This window comes from Microtus oregoni, unplaced genomic scaffold (genome assembly GCF_018167655.1).
Source record: "Microtus oregoni isolate MIOR12 unplaced genomic scaffold, Mior012 000006F_ref0000085, whole genome shotgun sequence".
Classification (NCBI taxonomy): Eukaryota; Metazoa; Chordata; class Mammalia; order Rodentia; family Cricetidae; genus Microtus; species Microtus oregoni.
The window spans coordinates 41345130-41363087 of record NW_024543065.1 but is presented as its reverse complement, the minus strand read 5'-3'; the positions used below and the strand labels follow the sequence as shown (position 1 = coordinate 41363087).

The 17958-nt window shown below is 38.5% G+C and overlaps 1 protein-coding gene across 1 annotated transcript in view; it reads left to right on the top strand.

Annotated features, from left to right (window-relative positions):
* The first annotated feature begins 5506 nt into the window (after positions 1-5506).
* The window catches only part of LOC121449810 (leukocyte immunoglobulin-like receptor subfamily B member 3A), a 31431-nt gene continuing 18979 nt past the window's right edge, over positions 5507-17958 (top strand). Inside the window, exons 1-2 of the mRNA XM_041654482.1 lie at positions 5507-5894; positions 7363-7668. Of these exons, the coding sequence (XP_041510416.1) occupies positions 5507-5894; positions 7363-7668 (694 nt within the window). The remainder of the gene's footprint in view (positions 5895-7362; positions 7669-17958) is intronic.

Sequence of the window (17958 nt, the reverse complement as noted above, 5' to 3'; positions counted from 1 at the left end):
GTTTCATTGATTCTTTGGATTGTTTTCTGTGCTTGTATTTTGTTGATTTCAGCCCACAGTTTGATTATCTCTAGTCTTCTGCTCTTTCTGGGTGAGTTTGCTTCTTTTTTTTTTCTATATCTTTCGGGTGGTGCACACTCCTCTTGCACAGGAAGTTAGTTTTCATTTATCGGCACATACATCGGGTTTCTGGCAACTGCCTGTAACTCTGTCTCCAGAGAATGTGACTCCCTGGCCTTAGCAGATACGTACACAAATACATAATTTAAAATATATATAATTGTTTCATAAAAAGAAAATCAAATACTTAGGTAGTCTGTGCCATCTGTTAATCTGAGTATTGAATATAAATCACAAGTAATATCAGTTCATAACAGCACTCTGCAAATTTTTTAGTTCATTTTTTGTTAATTTTATTGAGCTATACATTTTTCTCTGCTGTCCTTCCTGCCTCTCCCCTCCCCTTCAACCTCTTCCAAGGTTCCCATGCTCCCAATTTACTCAAGAGATCTACTTTTACTACTTCCCATATAGATTAGATCCATGTATGTTTCTCTTAGAGTCCTCATTGTTGTCTAGGTTCTCTGGGATTGTGATTTGTAGGTTGGTGTTCTTTGCTTTATGTTTAAAAACCACTTATGAGAGAGTACATATGATAATTGTCTTTCTGGGTCTGGGTTACCTCATTCAAAATGATATTTTCCAGCTTCATCCATTTGCCTGAGAATTTCAAGATGCCATTATTTTTTTTCTTCTGTGTTTACTTCATTGTATAAATGCACCACATTTTCCTTATCCATTCCTTGATTGTTTCTAGGTTCAGGCTACGAAAAATAATGCTGCTATGAACATAGTTGAGCACATGTTCTTGTGGTACGATTAAACATCCTTTGGATATATACCCCAAAGTGGTATTGCTGGGTTTTGTGGAAGGCTGTTTCTTATTTTTCTCAAAAATTTCCATACTGATATGCAAAGGGGCTATACAAATTTGCTCTGGAAATGCAGGAGTGTTCCCTTTACCCCACAACCTCTCCAGCATAAGTTGTCATTTGTGTTTTTGATCTTGGCCATTCTTACAGGTATAAGATGGAATCTCAGAGTTGTTTTGATTTGAATTTCTCTGATGACTAAGGATTTTGAGCAGATCCTTAAGTATCTTTAAGCCATTTTAGAATTCTCTATTGAGAGTTCTGCTCTGGAGGCATCTCAATCTCTGACTTCAAACTCTACTACAGAGCTACAGTACTAAAACAGCATGATACTGGCATAAAATCAGACAAGAGGACCAATGGAACAGAATTGAAAACCCAGATATCAATCCACACACCTACAAGCACTTAATTTTTGACATAGAAGCAAAAAATATCAAATGGAAAAAAGAAAGCATATTTAACAAATGATGCTGGCATAATTGGTTATTAACATGTAGCAGAATGAAAAAGACCCATGTCTATCACCATCCAGAAAATTCACATCCAAACTGACCAAAAACCTAAATATAAAGCCAGTCACACTCAGTCTCATAGAAGAGAAAATAGGAAGTACACTTGAACACACTGTCACAGGAGACCGCTTCTTAAAGTAGCACAGACACTGAGAGAAACAATGAAGAAATGTGATCTCCTGAAACTGAAAAGCTTTTGTAAGGCAAAGGGCATGGTGAACAAGATAAAACGGCAGCCTACAGAGTGGGAAAATATCTTCACCAATCCCACATCAGACAGAGGTCTGATCTCCAAAATATATAAAGAACTCAAGAAATTGTTCATCAAAAGAACAAATAATACAATAAAAAATGAAGTACATACTTAAACAGAGAACACTCTTTTGCAATTTTAGAGGGAAAAGACAAAGAATGTATCCATGAAAAATCACTAAAAGTCAATGTCTCAGTCAGTGTTCTGTTGTAGAGACAACATTTCTAAGGCAAGTCTTATGAAGGAAAACATTAAGTTGGAACTTGCTTATAATTTTAGAGATTTTAGTCCATTCTTATTATGGTAGGGATGGTGACATTCAGGCAGGCATGGTGCTAGAGAGGTAACAGAGTTTACATCCAGATTAGCATGCATCAGGAAAAGACATTAGACCTGGCTTGGGTCCATAAAACCTCAAAGACCTAACCTCCAATAACACACCTATTCTAGTAAGGCCACATTTCCAAATCTCTGTCAATTTAAACTGTTCTGCAATGATCAAGCGTTCATATCTATGAAGATATGGGGGTTGTTCTTATTCAAACCATCACAGTAGCTATCAGTGTTTTACCTTCAAAAAGCACAAAATTGTGAAATAACATTATTAATATTTGGTTACAGTTGGCTATTCCATGGTGCATACCCATCACTTAGGCTATGATAGATACATGTAATTTTCATGTGCCAGGTTATTTAATTAATTATTTAAAAACATTTTCAGGATCAAACTTCTTTACTATTCCAGTATGAATAGGAGATGTGTTTCTGAGGTTCCACCTCTAACTGTGGAGCTATTTGTAGTTATGGCTGCTCGGGAAGGGAGAGTCAATTTTCTTCAGAGATGTGACTCTTGGTGCCCATACTTCAGTTAATTGATGTGGGAGTGTCATATATCAATCTGTTGATTTCATTGGTTAAGCAATAAAGAAACTGCTTGGCCCTCATAGGTTAAAACATAGGTGGGTGGAGTAAACAGAACAGAATACTGGGAGGAAGAGGAAGTGAGCTCAGAGATGCCATGCTCCCCTCTCCTAATGCGAGAGCTCCACTCTCTGAGGCACACGCGATGAAGCTCCGACCCAGGATGGACGTAGGCTAGAATCTCACTGGTAAGCCACTTCATGGGCTACACAGATTATAAGAAATGGGCTAGTCCAGGTGCAAGTTAGCAGAGAAGAGGCTAGATAGAAATGGGCCAAGCAGTGTTTAAAAGAATACAATTTGTGTGTTGTTATTTCGGGGCATAAGCTAGCGAGACGGCTGGGGTGCTGGGGACGCAGCCCCGCCGCACCAATTACAACAGTTAATAGGCCCCCACCCATGTACACATGGGCAACAATATCTGTACTCAGAGTACATGAAGTTGGAAGAAAAGAGATGTGTTCAGGGGTACAGAGAAAATAGGGATGGATATTACCAAGAGAAATTATTTACATGTATGAAATTTCCAAAGAATGAGTGAAAAATAGACTTAAAATGATTTTAATTTTGTTATGCCTATTGTGTGATTCTCTGTGTGTTCATAGAGTTGCCCTAAGAGTCCAGAAGAGTGCATGGTGGCTCACAACCTGTAACTCCAGTTCCACAGGGATACTAGAAACTGATTTCAGTTCTTCTGCAAGAGCAGTAAGTGCAGTTAACAACGGTGCCATTCTCCCCAGTCTTCCAGACCTCCCCAAAGAAATAGTTTAAAGGAAAAACTGGAAGAACTGAAGATAAACATTGTTGATTTGAATGCTTAGAAATTGCCATGTTCTATTTTCTTTTTAATATTTTTTTCTTGAAATGTCTAGGCAATTTTTTCTTTTAGAATTCAAAATTTGGCCACTGGCAATTTTATTCAACAGAATTATGTTAAGTGAGTAGTGGGAAATTATGCAACAAACTGATAAACAGAGAAAAGAGAGGGTAGAGACACAGAAAGAAGAGAGGAAAAGAAAAAAAAGGAGTGGATCCCTGGATCATAAATTTCAGATGTCCTGCAAACATATATGTTTTGGGCTTTTCTTCAGAAGTGGGATTTTATGATTCTCAGTAACTACATAATCAGTTGAATTGGAAATGAAATTCTTATAATCTTAACCAAACTAGAAGTATTAGTGTAAAACCATGTTGATTTACATGTAATGATTATTATATTGAAAGTACTCATTTGATTGTAACATGAGGGCTGGGCTTGTTGGGGGGTTATGTCCTCCCACCAGGTCCCACAGCTGTTAAGCCCCAAAGAAAATCACACAGAGGTCTTCATAAGGTATAAACTGATTGGCCCATTAGATCAGGCTTTGTATTAGCTCTTATAACTTATATAGCCCATTATTCTAGTATATGTTAGCCGCATGGCTTGGTACCTTTTTCAGCGGGGTAGGTCAAATGCTACTTATTTGGTGGTCTGGGCAGGACTGCGGGAAGTGCTTCCTTCTTCCCAGAATACTCCTGTTCTCATAGCCCCACCTCTACTTTCTGTCTGGTTTTCCCGCCTATACTTCTGCCTAGCTATTGGCCAATCAGAGTTTGTTTAAAATATAATTGACAGAATATAGAACTGTCGCACACCATTTGATGTTTGTACACAGCAGAGGAAGAATATTTAAATCTTGTATTAAAATATCTAAAGATACAGTTTTGAAATAATTACCTTATTTTATGGCTCTGAATAAGAAGAACTGAGGTCAAGACATGTTCCAGTATGGTCATGGTAAAAGTCTGCAAAGTAAGACTTTGAGTCTTGAGAATTTTCTGAAATCCTTCATGATTTTTGAGCCACATAACAACATGCAAGTAGCCAACAAGTATTTGTTTTCTCAGCTGTGGTCAACCAGTGAAACAGATGAGTTGAGTCTCTCAGGAAATCCTGTATGGTTTTATTGGGGAACTGCCTCCTGTCAGCAGAAGCAGTACCATGCTGCCTACGGTCCTTAGCCTGGTGTGTCCTGGTAAGTTCTCCTGGGAAAGATGATGTGGAATATAAGGGCGGAAATATCAGCTAGGGATGCTGGATCTGCCTACAGCAGAGAGCCTGGCTTCCATGCAATGGTGGGAGTTGGTACATGAGTTCATCTTCACTGAGTGGGCTCTGACTTCTAATGTACAGAGACTCAACAGGGGCAGAAGAAGACAGCTCACCTCTTAAGTGTCTTTTCCTCCAGGATTCTTGCTGTTGCAGAAGACGTGGGCACAAGTGGGTGAGTCTAACTCCAAATTATGGATTACTTCCCATGCTACATAGAACGATTTTTCTGTAACAGGAATGCAATCAGCACAGGGATTGGGCTGGTGTAAAGACTAACAGGACAGCCTGTGACTGACATCTTATAAGTTGGAAGGTGAAAGACCTGGAAATAGGTTTTCTGATTCTGTCCCAGAGACTCACAGATTCTTTCCTTGGATGAGTTGATCAACACTGGGGACTAGAAAGAATCAGAAGAGTTCTGAGTGTCTAGGAAAAGTGATGTCATCTGTGTAATAGGGGAGGACTCACAGCTTGGAACAGCCATCCCTCTCAAGGACAGATGAGGATACAATCTCCCCCAAAATATCCATGATGTTGGAGCATGCAGAGGTCAGCTGTTATTGTACCAGAAGGGGTAGAGAGACTTTTTACTGTGTCCTGGACATTCCAGATTATTTTAAACAGACTCAGCTGCTTAATGCAAATTGAAGCAGTTTGATGTCATTTCATTCTTGATTGATGACTTCATTTTTATATATAATTGATTTTCCTACCACATTGGATCTCTTATGCAGTAATTGCTCAAAAGTTTCAGTAGTATATGGTGTCATTATGTACTTCTGGGTGTATTGGCATGGAAGGGACTTTAGAAATACACGAGCAAGGAGAGATACTGAGCACAAAGAAAGGTATTCCTGCCTCCTCCTTTCTAAGATTGGACCATTCTCTCTTCACAGGGGTTTCTAACAAGCCCACCCTGTCTGCTTGGCCCAGTTCTCTCGTTCCCATTGGAGAGTGTGTGACTATCAAGTGTCAGTCCCAACTTGGGTTTGAAGTGTTCCGTTTATTCAAAGAAAATGAAGACCACATCCTGGAGTTCCAAGACATCATATTCCAACACAGCTTTGACATAAACCCCATGACCACGGCACATGCGGGGACCTACAGATGTCAGGGCTTTGAACCTAACCTCCCGAATAAATTTTCAGAAATCAGTGAGCCCTTGGTAATCATAGTTACAGGTGAGACAACTCATGTCAAAGGTATTCTTTACTGTTCCACAATTTCTATTGAGATTGTGAGTATAATTATTATTTAAGAGTTCCCAGATAGTGAAGATGTCTCCAAGTGTCTCAGGTTCCAGAAACATCAGTACAGGGGACTGGACACTAAGGTAGTCAGGAAAGGTTTCCCCTAATGATACTCATAATACCAACCCTAGAATCAATTAATATGTCATGTGACCTGATGGCTTGGTTGTTTAACCTCCACATAAAGTTCATGTGCTAAAAACTTGGTTCCAAGTATGAATGTGTTGCTATAGAGAGTGAATATGTTGCGATTTTTGAGAGTGACGCTTAATATGAGATGGTTAGAGTATGAAGTAAACTATACTCAGAAGGTACTAATGTAGTTTTCTTGAGATCCTGGTGAGATTTCACTGGAGAGTTGGTACAAAGCAACTCTCATATGAAAGGGGAACAGAGGTGAAGAATGCAATTCACATTTTAATCTGTTGGCTTTATGATGAAGAAAAAGTCCTGGATGGTCCACATAGGCTAGAATAGCTACAATATCCTATAAGAGAGAAGAAGAAGGATAGTGAAGGTGAGAGCAAGGCAGCATGAGACATAGACATACTCCATTTTTCTGGTTCTGAAAACCAAGTGTTCACAAGCCACAGAGTACAGGAGGCTTCTATATTCTGAAGAGAAAAAGAAATATGCTCTCCTCCTGCAGAATTTGGAAGAAATGTAACCTTTAAGAAATGAAACTTGTACCAGTGGGCTCATTTCAGACTTTTCACCTCCAAAACTGTAAGATATTACACATGTACTTTCTCTTCCTGTGTCATCTTTATGGTCATTTCTAATATCAACAATTAGCAACTAAAAATGTACCCAAGTCAGAGACAAACATGAAGAGAAGAGATGCTGAGACAAGTTTGACAAGGGTACTAATGCTGCCACCAGGATGACAGGGGGTGATGTTCATGAATCCAGACTCAAGATTACCCTCTGTGAGCTGAGACCACAGACAAGGCCCAGACACACTAGGCAAACCAGTCTAAGATCAGGAGGGAAGCATAGGAGAACTTCTGTCAGTTGCCTTATTGCTACTATAACATCCTGTCAGGGATTTCATTTTTCCTAAAAAAGCATGAAATGTATACAGAGGGGAGTCTAAAACCCAGACTGCCATGTTTTCTAACCTCATCCATCATAGAAAATGGAAAAGGTCTCTGGTAGATGAATGCAACCATCATCTGCATGGCACAACCCCAGTCAGATGGTGCCTGAAACTATTTGACACAGAGAATTGAGCAAAAGACGGAAAGAAATGGTTAAGTGGGTAGAGAGACAGCCACCAAAGAGGACATGGGTTTATGAATAGGAGGAATGACTTGGGGTTGGAGAACCTTTGCTATCCCTGTTTCCATGATGTGGAGTGAGGAACAGTGACCCTCAAATTCACAATCTCTATTTTTAGGACTCTACAGAAAGCCTTCCCTCTTGGCCCTACCAGCTCCTCCAGTAAAATCAGGAGCGATGATGACATTAAAATGCTGTTCAGAAGCCAAGTTTGAGACCTTCATTCTGGTTGTGAACAGAAAGGATGTAAATGAAAGTCAAATGTATCTTGATGGAAAGCCTTATGCTGGAGGCTCTCAAGCCAACACCTCTCTATCTCCTGTGACTTCAGCACATGCTGGGACCTACAGGTGTTACAGTTCTTCTAGTCAACATTCCTATGTGTGGTCAGACCCAAGTGACCCACTGGACATGGTTGTCACAGGTGAGAGTCTCTAGACTTATTCCTTAGACTCTGTTTTATATAGGTATTGGTAATTCTGGAATTGGAAAGTCCTAGGACAGGAGGTTGGTAAGTATTGAGTACTTATGGGGGGGAGTAGACTTGATGAAAGTTTTAATGATGGAGACAATGATAAAGGAAACTCAAGTTCATATTACTATATAAAAACAGACAAGAGGGGTTAGAGGGAGCAAAGGGGAAGGAGAGTGATATATTGCAGTCTCAAAAATTAAATAGTTTTTCAAAACATAGATAGAGGAATCCGAGAAGTTATGAACAGAGACGAACAGCAGAGAAACCATGGTGATACAATGCAGTGGGTCAGAAAGAGGTCTTTTCCATCATTACCTTGCCAGGAGACCTAGGAAGTTCACAAACTGAGTTTCTACTTTACTACATCTCTTTTCTCATTCAAGGAAACTAGACATCTCCTGTGCCTGACCTGAATTTCAGGGCTGCATTGTGTTTTCCCATGCTGCTTCCCCATGATTCCTTACATTGCTTTTAGTTGGACAGTCTGTCCTTCCTCTGGCTGAGTCATAATGGTTTTACATTATGATCCTGGGTGAAGAGGCTAAATACCAATACCTGTGTGTTTGAATTTCTTTCCTATATCTCCAAGCTGGTTTCTAAGGTTGTATTCCAAAATAATCACTGATGTTATAGAATGACTCAGGAGAAAAACTGTATTGTGGGTCCAAAAGAGATAAGTAGAGTCAAGTAAGCCAGAGACAAGGAAACACATGAGGGTATGGAGAGGCATGTAGGGAGGGAGGAAGGGAGGGCGAGAGAGAGAGAGAGAGAGAGAGAGAGAGAGAGAGAGAGAGAGAAAGAGAGAGAATGAGGAAGCAGTTAACTTAAAAAAAATGTAAGGAGGCACAGGGCAGGGAACCCTGATTGCTCTTTGGGCTGAGGAGGGAGGGGGACTTGATTGGGGGAGGGGGAGGGAAATGGGAGGCGGTGGCAGGGAAGAGACAGAAATCATAAATAAATAAATAAATAAATAAATAAATAAATAAATGTAAGGAGGAACTGGAGAGATGGCACAGTGGTTAAAAGAACTATTGCTCTTGCAGAGGCCCAGGATTCAATTCCCAGCACCCACCTGCATAATGGCTCACAACCAACTATAACTTCAGTTCCAGAGGATCCAATGCCAAAGTGGGCACTGCACACAAACATACATAACATAGACAAAACACTCAAACACATGGATACTATAATAAAATAAAATATTTAAAAAAAATCAAAGGCTGTAAAGGTAGCTAATTTGTTAAGAGCACTTGATACTCTTCAAGAAGATTCAAGTTCATTTTCCAGTACCCACACCAGGTGGCTCACAATCACCTATAATTCCATATTTAAGGGGTACCATGCAATTTTCTGGCCTCCAACTTCTCTGAGCTCATGTGAGTATATATACACACAGAGAAACACATAAACACATACACATGAGTAAAAACAAATCCCTGAGGCATGAAGAGATATTTCAGTATTTAAGAACACTTGTTGCTCTTGCAGATGACTTGAGTTTGTTTTCCAGCACCCACACAGTGGTTCATAACTGTCTGTAACTCTAGTTCAGGAGCTCTGATGCTCTCTTCTGGCCTCTTTCAATATGAGGCATGAAATCTGTACAAGTCACACATGCAGGCAAAACACCAATAAACACAAAATAAACATTAATAAATGTTTTTTAAAAAATTAAATGCAAGAGTCTTGGGAGTGTGTTTTATCTGTAGAGCATCTGCCTAGCATGTGAAGGTAAGACATGACCCTAGGTTTGATTACTAGCATAGATATTTTAATATAGGAAAATATATCCAAATTAAATAGATTGGTGAATCAGAAAAGCATATTTTCCTAACTTCATAAACAGCACTTCACACTTTTTTAAAAAAAAAGAAACTCGTTGATGCATAGGTTGGCTACAGGAAATCCCCATACTATTACTCCACTAATCTACAAAGAAAGATAGATGGGATATGTTTTTTTTATTTTTACCTTTTATAGAATAGCACACATAAGATCCCAAAAAGTGATAGAAAATGTATCCTTTCTCAATCTGGTTTTGTATATTGTATTGCTGCCAAGCCCATCATGATGATAAAATTCACAGAATAAATTAATATTCAAGAGAATGACAGCACGAAATTAAACTCAGAAAAGGGTCACTAGCATATGGTGTCAGGAAGTATCAGTGAACAATCTTTTAGAAAAATGTTTTTAAATACAATAGATGTAAATAAAGTTCTTGGAGAAAGCACAGAAGAAAGAGGTGGGCTGAAAACTGTTGTAGGAATAATCAAGATCTCATTTTTCTCTTCCTCTTCTCCCTCTCAGTTCCTGATGCCAGCAACTCTTCATATCATTTTAACCTCACACAAGGTAAAGTACCAGGGATACCCATCTCAGAGGGTAGGGACACAGGAAGTCTGTGAATACCATGGGTGGTCATCATAAAACAGAACTTTAAGATTCCTTACAGTTGTCCTGTCCTTGAATCTATCTTCTCTCCTAATCTTTCATCACCTGGTCTTGCCTGTTTTCCTCTTGAACATACCCTAGTTCATTACATCACAACTATAACTCAGACCCTAACCCTAGATGTGGAAGTTCAAGAAGGGTTTCTTATTGGTCCCATTTGGGGTGGGGAGAGAAAAATATGTCCTGGATATTCACATTGGATACAGATGAAACTGAGGACAATGGTCCCCCATGTCCTTTTACGAGGCTGAAAAAAACATAGGCTATTTCTGTTGAAGTAGCAGCAAAGGAGATTCAGGTGAATAGACATATGCCCATGGAGGATCTCCACTCATGAGTTCATCAATAGAACAGACTCAAACTTAGCATGGTTGGAGAGGAGAAAGATGATAGTCACCAACAGGCCTGTGCACAAACTCAAAAACCAGTAAATTCAAAGGATACTTGCAAGGGTAAGAGATAACAGAATGTGATTCCCCTGAGAGAGTTATAATGATTTTAGTCCAGAAGACTCTGTCTGGACAGAAATAACATTTTTTAACTCTATTTTTAAAAATTAGTTTTATAGAGCTGAACATTTTTCTCTGCTTCCCTCCTTTTCTCTCCCTTTCCCTTCAACCCTCTTCCATGGTCCCCATGCTCCCAATTTACTCAAGAGATCTTTTTTTGCAAGCTATAGAAAGACATGTAGATTAGATCCATGTATGTTTCCTTTTAGGTACCCATTGCTGTCTAGGTTCTCTGGGATAATGATTTTTAGGCTGATTTTCTTTGTTTTGTGTGTAAAAGCCACTTATGAGTGAGGACATATTTGAGTACATGTATTTGTCTATCTGGGTCTGAGTTACCTCACTCAAAATAATGTTTTCTATCCATTTGCCTGAGAATTTCTGCTGTGTAAATGTACCACATTTTCCTTGTCCATTCTTTGGTTGAGAGGCATTTATGTTGTTTACAGACTCTGGCTATAATAAATAATGCTGCTATGAACATAGTTGAGCACATGTCCATGTGGTACGACTAAGCATCCTTTGGGTATATACCCAAAAGTGGTATTGCTGGGTCTTGAGGAAGGTTGTTTCCTAATTTTTCCGAGAAATTGCCATACTGATATCCAAAGGGACTAAACTAGTTTGCACCCCCACCAGCAATTCAGGCATGTTCCCTTTCCCTCAAAAGCTCTCCAGCATAAGTTGTCATCAGTGTTTTTGGTCTTGGCCATTCTTATAGGTGTAAGATGGAATCTCAAGAGTTGTTTTGATTTGCATTTCTCTGATGATTAAGGATGTTGAGCATTTTTTTAAGTGTCTTTCAGCCATTTTAGATTCTTCTGTTGTGAGTTTTCTGTTTAGGTTTGTACTCTATTTTTTATTGGATTATTTGTTCTTTTTATGACCAATTGCTTGAGTTCTTTGTATATTTTAGAGATCAGTCTTCTATATGGGTGGGGCTGGTGAAGATCTTTTCCAATTCTGTAGGCTGCCATTTTTTTTTTTTTGCCTTGTTGACCATTTCTTTTGCTTTACAGAAGCTTTTCCGTTTCAGGAGGTCCCATTTATTAATTGTTTCTCTCAGTGTTTGTGCCACTGAGGTTACATTTAGGAAGAGGTCTCCTGTCCCAATGCAATCAAGGGTACTTTCCACTTTCTCTTCTGTAAGGTTCAGTGTGGTTGGCTTTATGTTGAGGTCTTTGATCCACTTGGACTTGAGTTTTGTGCATGGTGATAGATGTGAATCTATTTTCATTCTTCTATATGTTGATATCCAGTTATGCCAGAATCATTTGTTAAATACGCTTTCTTTTTTCCATTTGATATTTTTTTGCTTCTTTCTCAAAAATCAGGTGCTCGTAGGTGTGTGGATTAATATCTGGGTCTTCTATTTGGTTCCATTTGTCCTCCTGTCTGTTTTAATGCCAGTACCAGGCTGTTTTCAGTACTGTAGCTCTATAGTAGAGTTTGAAGTCAAGGATTGTGATGCCTCCAGAAGTTTCTTTATTGTACAGGATTGTTTTCGCTATCCTGGGATTTTGGCCTTCCTTATGAAGTTGAGTGCTGTTCTTTTGAGGTCTGTAAATAATTTTGCTGGGATTTTGATGGACATTGCCTTGAATCTGTATATTGCTTTTGGTAAGATTGCCATTTTTACTATGCTAATTCTACCAACCCAAGAGCATGGGAGATCTTTCCACTTTCTGGTGTCTTCTTCAATTTCTTTTTTCAAAGACATAAAGTTCTTGTCATACAAGTCTTCCACTTGTTTGGTTAGATTTACTTTGAGATATTTTATGCTATTTGTGTCTATTGTGAAGAGTGATGCTTCTCTGATTTCTTTCTTTGCCCATTTATCATCTGTGCACAGGAGGGCTGCTGATTTTTTTGAGTTAGTCTTATATCCTGCTATATTACTGAAAGTGTTTATGAGTGGCATTGGGATTAAAGGTGTGTACGACCACACCCTACTACTCTCTTTTTTACTTTTAAGGACTTTAACCCCGTTTTTAAGCCTGCACATATTTTTAACACACTGTAAACCGTTTAGAGGTTTTTTTTTTCTTTGAATCTCTCTTTACTGACTACATGAGTCTTTAAGGAAAGGATTAAAGCCATGGCTTTGATGGCTAGATCCAGCCTATTCCTTAGCTTTCCAGCCTCATGGCAGAGGTACTGCTGGCGCCTTTTTATTGCCACAACTCTACAGCATTTCAAGGTCCCTGCCAGCAAGCAAGCTGCAGCATTCTGCTTACAGACCACACTCAGTTTGACTGCCTTCTTGAAAGAGTCAGAATTTGCCCTGCAGGATGGCCCAGAAAGCCAGCATTTTAAAATGGCACAGCTTTTTTTCCTGCTATGGCTGAAAACCGAAAAGCATGCAGTCAGCTTTTTATCAACACTATTTAAGTGTTTCGTGGCAGGACCTCTTAAAGAGCTGCAGGGTTTTGCAGCTAAAGCTGATTCAGGAAGCCTCTCTTAGATGAGAGTGCTTCCAGCAGAGCAGACCCAAGAAATTGCTGCTACCAAGAAAACATGCTTTACTCTATTCTTTTCAAGCTTTCTCAAGCTTTTTGTGGATGCATTTATCCACAGTGGTGCCATTGATGATAACTCTAAATTTTCTTTAGGTCCCCATAAGATAATCAGCGCCCCCAACCAGCTGGTAGTAGCCTGGAATACTATGCCCACATTCCCCAAAAAATGGACTATGGATATTTTTCTTTCTTTAAAAAAAAAGAATGGTGTGGGAGAATTGTCGGTATTCTGCCAACCATGTTTTAAATAAGTGCTGATTGTCCAGGCAGGAATTATAGGCAGGTCAACCAGACAGGAAGTAGAGGCAGGGTAAGGAGAACAGGAGAATTCTAGGAAGGAGGAAGCCCATTCCTCCAAGTCCTGAATAGACTACTGAAGAAGCAGGATGTGATCTTCCCAGCTGAGAAAGGTACCGAGCCTTGTGGCTAACATAGATAAGAATAATACGTTAATATAATTTATAAGAGCTAGCAAGAAGCCTGAGCTAATGGGCCAATCAGTTTATAACCTAACATAAACCTTTCTGTATGATTTCTTTGGGGCTCGCCGGCTGTGGGGTACTGGACCGGACAGAAATCCCAACAAACTGGCCCCTCATACTACAATGAAGTTGACTTGATCATGGTGGATGAGTTTTCTGATGTGTTCTTGGATTCAATTTGCCAGTATTTTATATAATATTTTTGCATCAATGTTCATGAGTGAGATAAGTCTGTCCTCTTTATTAGCAATATCTTATGTGGTTTGGATATCAGGGTAATTGTAGCCTCATAAAAAGAGTTTGGCAATGTTTCTTCTGTTTCTGTTATGTGGAACAATATGTGGAGCATTGGTATTAGTTCTTCTTTGAAAATATTGTAGAATTCTAAACTGAAACCACCTGGTTCTGGGCTTTTTTGGTTGGGAAACTTTTGATGACTGTTTCTATTTCTTTATCAGTTATAGGTCCATTTAATTTACTTATCTGGTCTTGGTTTAATTTTGGTAAGTGATATTTATCTGGATAGTTGTCCATTTCCTTTAAGTTTTCCAATTTTATGGGTTTTCCAAAATATGACCTAATTATTCTCTGGATTTCCTTCATATCTGTTGCTATGTCATACTTTTTATTTCTGATATCATTAACTTGGAAATTCTCTCTCTGCCTTTTGGTAAGTTTGGATAAAGTTTTGTCTATTTTGTTGATTTTCTTGAAGAACCAACTCTTTGTCTCATTGATTCTTTGTACTGCTTTCTTTGTTTCTATTTTGTTGATTTCAACTCTCAATTTGATTAAAGAAATAACTCTTTTAAGGTAGACAGAAAAGAGCTGCATTTCGGAAGCCTGTGATGCATGGCCTGATCCACTCATTATGTTTTCTCTTTTCACACAGGTTCTGTCATGAAAGATTACACCCTGGAGAACTCAATTAGAATGAGTGTGGCAGGGCTGGTCCTCCTGATTCTGTTGATAATATTGGCTGAGGCCTGGTGGAATCATAGGAGCACCACAGGTTGAAATGAGAGAAAATTTTGCCAGAACCATGTGAACAGATGTCATGACAGAACAGACCTTGGAAAGAACTCCATCTGTTGAGCTGTCCCTGAGTAGATGTGGATTGCACTCAGGTCTGGGTCTTAGGCCATTTCTGGGGGTGCTTGGAAGAACAGCTGAATATCAGTAGGCAAGGAACACACCCAAAATACTAGATGAGCTCCTTAGGGGCACCAGACAAGTGTTCTGACAAGCTTAAATAAATTCAAAGACAGCATATGAATTTTCTTCAATTTTCTTTTGGCTTGTAGAACATTTGTGCTTTTTCTCCCTTTTATTTGCAAAAGTGTGGCCTCATTTGTGTTTGTTTTTTGTTGATGTTGCAGCCATGTTTCTGTATCCTCTATCTTTTCCTTAGCTTCCTCTCCTTCTTATAGGCTTTTTCCCTATTAGAATTATATTCTTTTCTTTTCTTTCTCTTTTTTCTACTTCATTTATGCTTTCACTGATAAAACTTTTGACATTTATCTCCACTGATTCTTGGGTTCTGCTTTTTCTCCTTTAAAAACAGGATCTCGTTGTATAGCTCTGGCTGGCTTAAAACTCATTGTTTAGATCAGGTTGTTCTGGAACTCATAGAGAGCCCCTTACCTTTCTGCCTCCCAGGTGTTGGGAGTAAAGGCATGTGCCATCATGCCAGGTGGTTCTGCATTTTTAGAAACATGAATTTTTTTATATATTGGTCTTCATAAGAGATTTAAAGAATGTAACTAATTGTTTGGCATTCATAGAAAAAAAACGGTGCTTAATACTTCTCATCAGAATACTGTATATAAAAATATTTCAAACTCCACTATGATTTGAATAATATTCTATTAAAACAGTTATGAATTAATTGATGAATAGGGCAGTTTTTCTTATTCTGAATAGAATTCTTAGAGCTTAAAAAGGCTAGATGTAACATTGAACATGTTATTAGGAAAGTTTTAAAATGTTTTTAATAGTGTATATTTATTGCGCAAAATGATGGATTTTATTATGTCATTTCCATGAAAACATAACGTCTACTTTAACACATTGGCCTCCATAGGTCACTCTTTGATTTCCTGTGCCACTCCTGGTGTCTGTTCCTCTTCCTTAAGAATTTCCCTTTTATTTTATACCTTTAAAAATCTAGATTTTTGCCTACAGAAGAAAACACACAAAATTTATCTTTCTGAATCTGTGTGTGGTTATGTGGTTGAAAATGGCCTTCATGGACTCATAGGAACTGGCATTATTAGGATGTGTGTTCTTGTGTGAGTAGTTTTGGCCTTGTCAGAAAAACTGTATCACCTCAGGTGGTCTTTGAGGTTTCAGAAGCTTAAGCCAGCACAGTGTCACTCTCTTCTTACTGCCTGCTGATCTAGATGTAGAACTCTACAAACTTTCTTTTATCTATTGGTCTCTGCCTGACATCTCAAAACTGCAGTGCTTGGATTACAGGTGCATCACAGTGCCTGCTTTTTAATGTGAATTCCTGGAATACAAATTTATCTCCCCACACTTGATAGGCAAGCATTTTATTTTTTAATTATTTTCAGATTAAGGCACATATATTTTACACACACACACACACACACACACACTCACACCCCAATATAGAAGAGAATAAGTTAAGAAAATGGTGTAGGCTTGGTTTGGTTACACATTTCCAAATGATGAATAACTAGGGCATCCCAACTGTGTGTTCTCAACTAGGACACATAGACATATGCTACTTGATGAGGTCACAGTGCAACATAGTGACTGTCATAGAACATTGCTCTATTCCTTTTGCTCAAGAAAGTCTCTTTTATTGGTTTTATTGAGCTATACATTTTTCTCTCCTCCCATCCCTTTTTCCCCCCTCTTCTTCAACCCTTTCCCATGGTCCCCCTGATCCCTCTTTACTCAAAAGATCTTGTCTTTTTTCTACCTCCCGAGTAGATTAGATCCATGTAAGTCTCTCTTAGTGTCCTCATTGTTGTCTAAGTTCTCTGGGATTGTGATTTGTAAGCTGATTTTCTTTGCTTTATGTTTAAAAACCACTTATGAGTGAGTGTATATGATAATAGTCTTTCTGGCTAATAAAAAAGTCTTGATATTGGGTAGATTCCCCCTTTCTGTGACTTTTATATCTATTTCTCTCTATATCCATTACTACTTTTGTCAGATGTGCAAAACTTAGTGATTTCTCATTACATTCTCTGCTACCATGTTTCCTTAGAAACTCAATACTCTCTTTAATTTAATGCAATAGACTTCCTTCCTTAATGGTGCAAAGTGTTAAACTAAAAGCTGTTCATGTTACACATTGGTCAACCACTGTATCTGTGGCCCTGAAACAGACTCTTAAATGATCTGTCTTCATTTACTCTCCTTTCTTTGTGCTGCTCTGTTATTGATTATATATCTGACAAAACAGACTTTAAACCAAAAGTAGTCAGAGGAACTACAGAAAGTTACTTCATACTTATTAAATGACCAATACACCAAGAGGGTATTACAATTTTGAACATTTATGCCAAACAAAGAAGCACCTAATTTTATAAAAGAAACACTACATATAAAACTATACTTTCTCCAATAGACAAATCATATGAACAAAAACGAAACAGGGAAGCATTGGTGTTGTGATTATAATAATCACACTAGCTCAGAATGGAATATAATAAAGGATTCTTTATTTAGGGGTAGAGTCAAAGACCAGCAGCTCTCTGCATGTGTGGGGAACAGAAACCGAATCAAACAGCCAAGAAGCCATGCACGTTTTTTACATCTGTATTTATAGTAAATTTGACCACATCCAAAGTGGGACAGTATCTTAAAGTCTATAAAGGAGTTCCCACAGCACACTGGAGTTGAAATACATCATAAACCAAGCAGACCTAAGGGACATCTACAGACCTTCCATTCACGCATAAAAGAATGCACTTTCCTCTTAGAAGTCTATGGAACTCTCTGCAAAATCAATCATATTTTAGTACACAAAGCAAGTCTCAACAAGTAAATAAAAAGTGAAATAGAATTTTTAGCTTTGCAAAATATTATATTATGCCACTACAGTTTTCAAAACTTGGGTTTTTATTTTGAGAGGGAGAAAGAAACTTTCAAAGTCATTACAAGAGCCTGTGTGATTCAGATTCTTAGCTAACTCTAGTCAGTGCAAATGAGACCTACACCTAGACACAAAATCAAAACCTTAAAAAATTGAGAAAAAAACCTAAGCAGCATTCTATGTTGATGGCACAGAACTTTTCA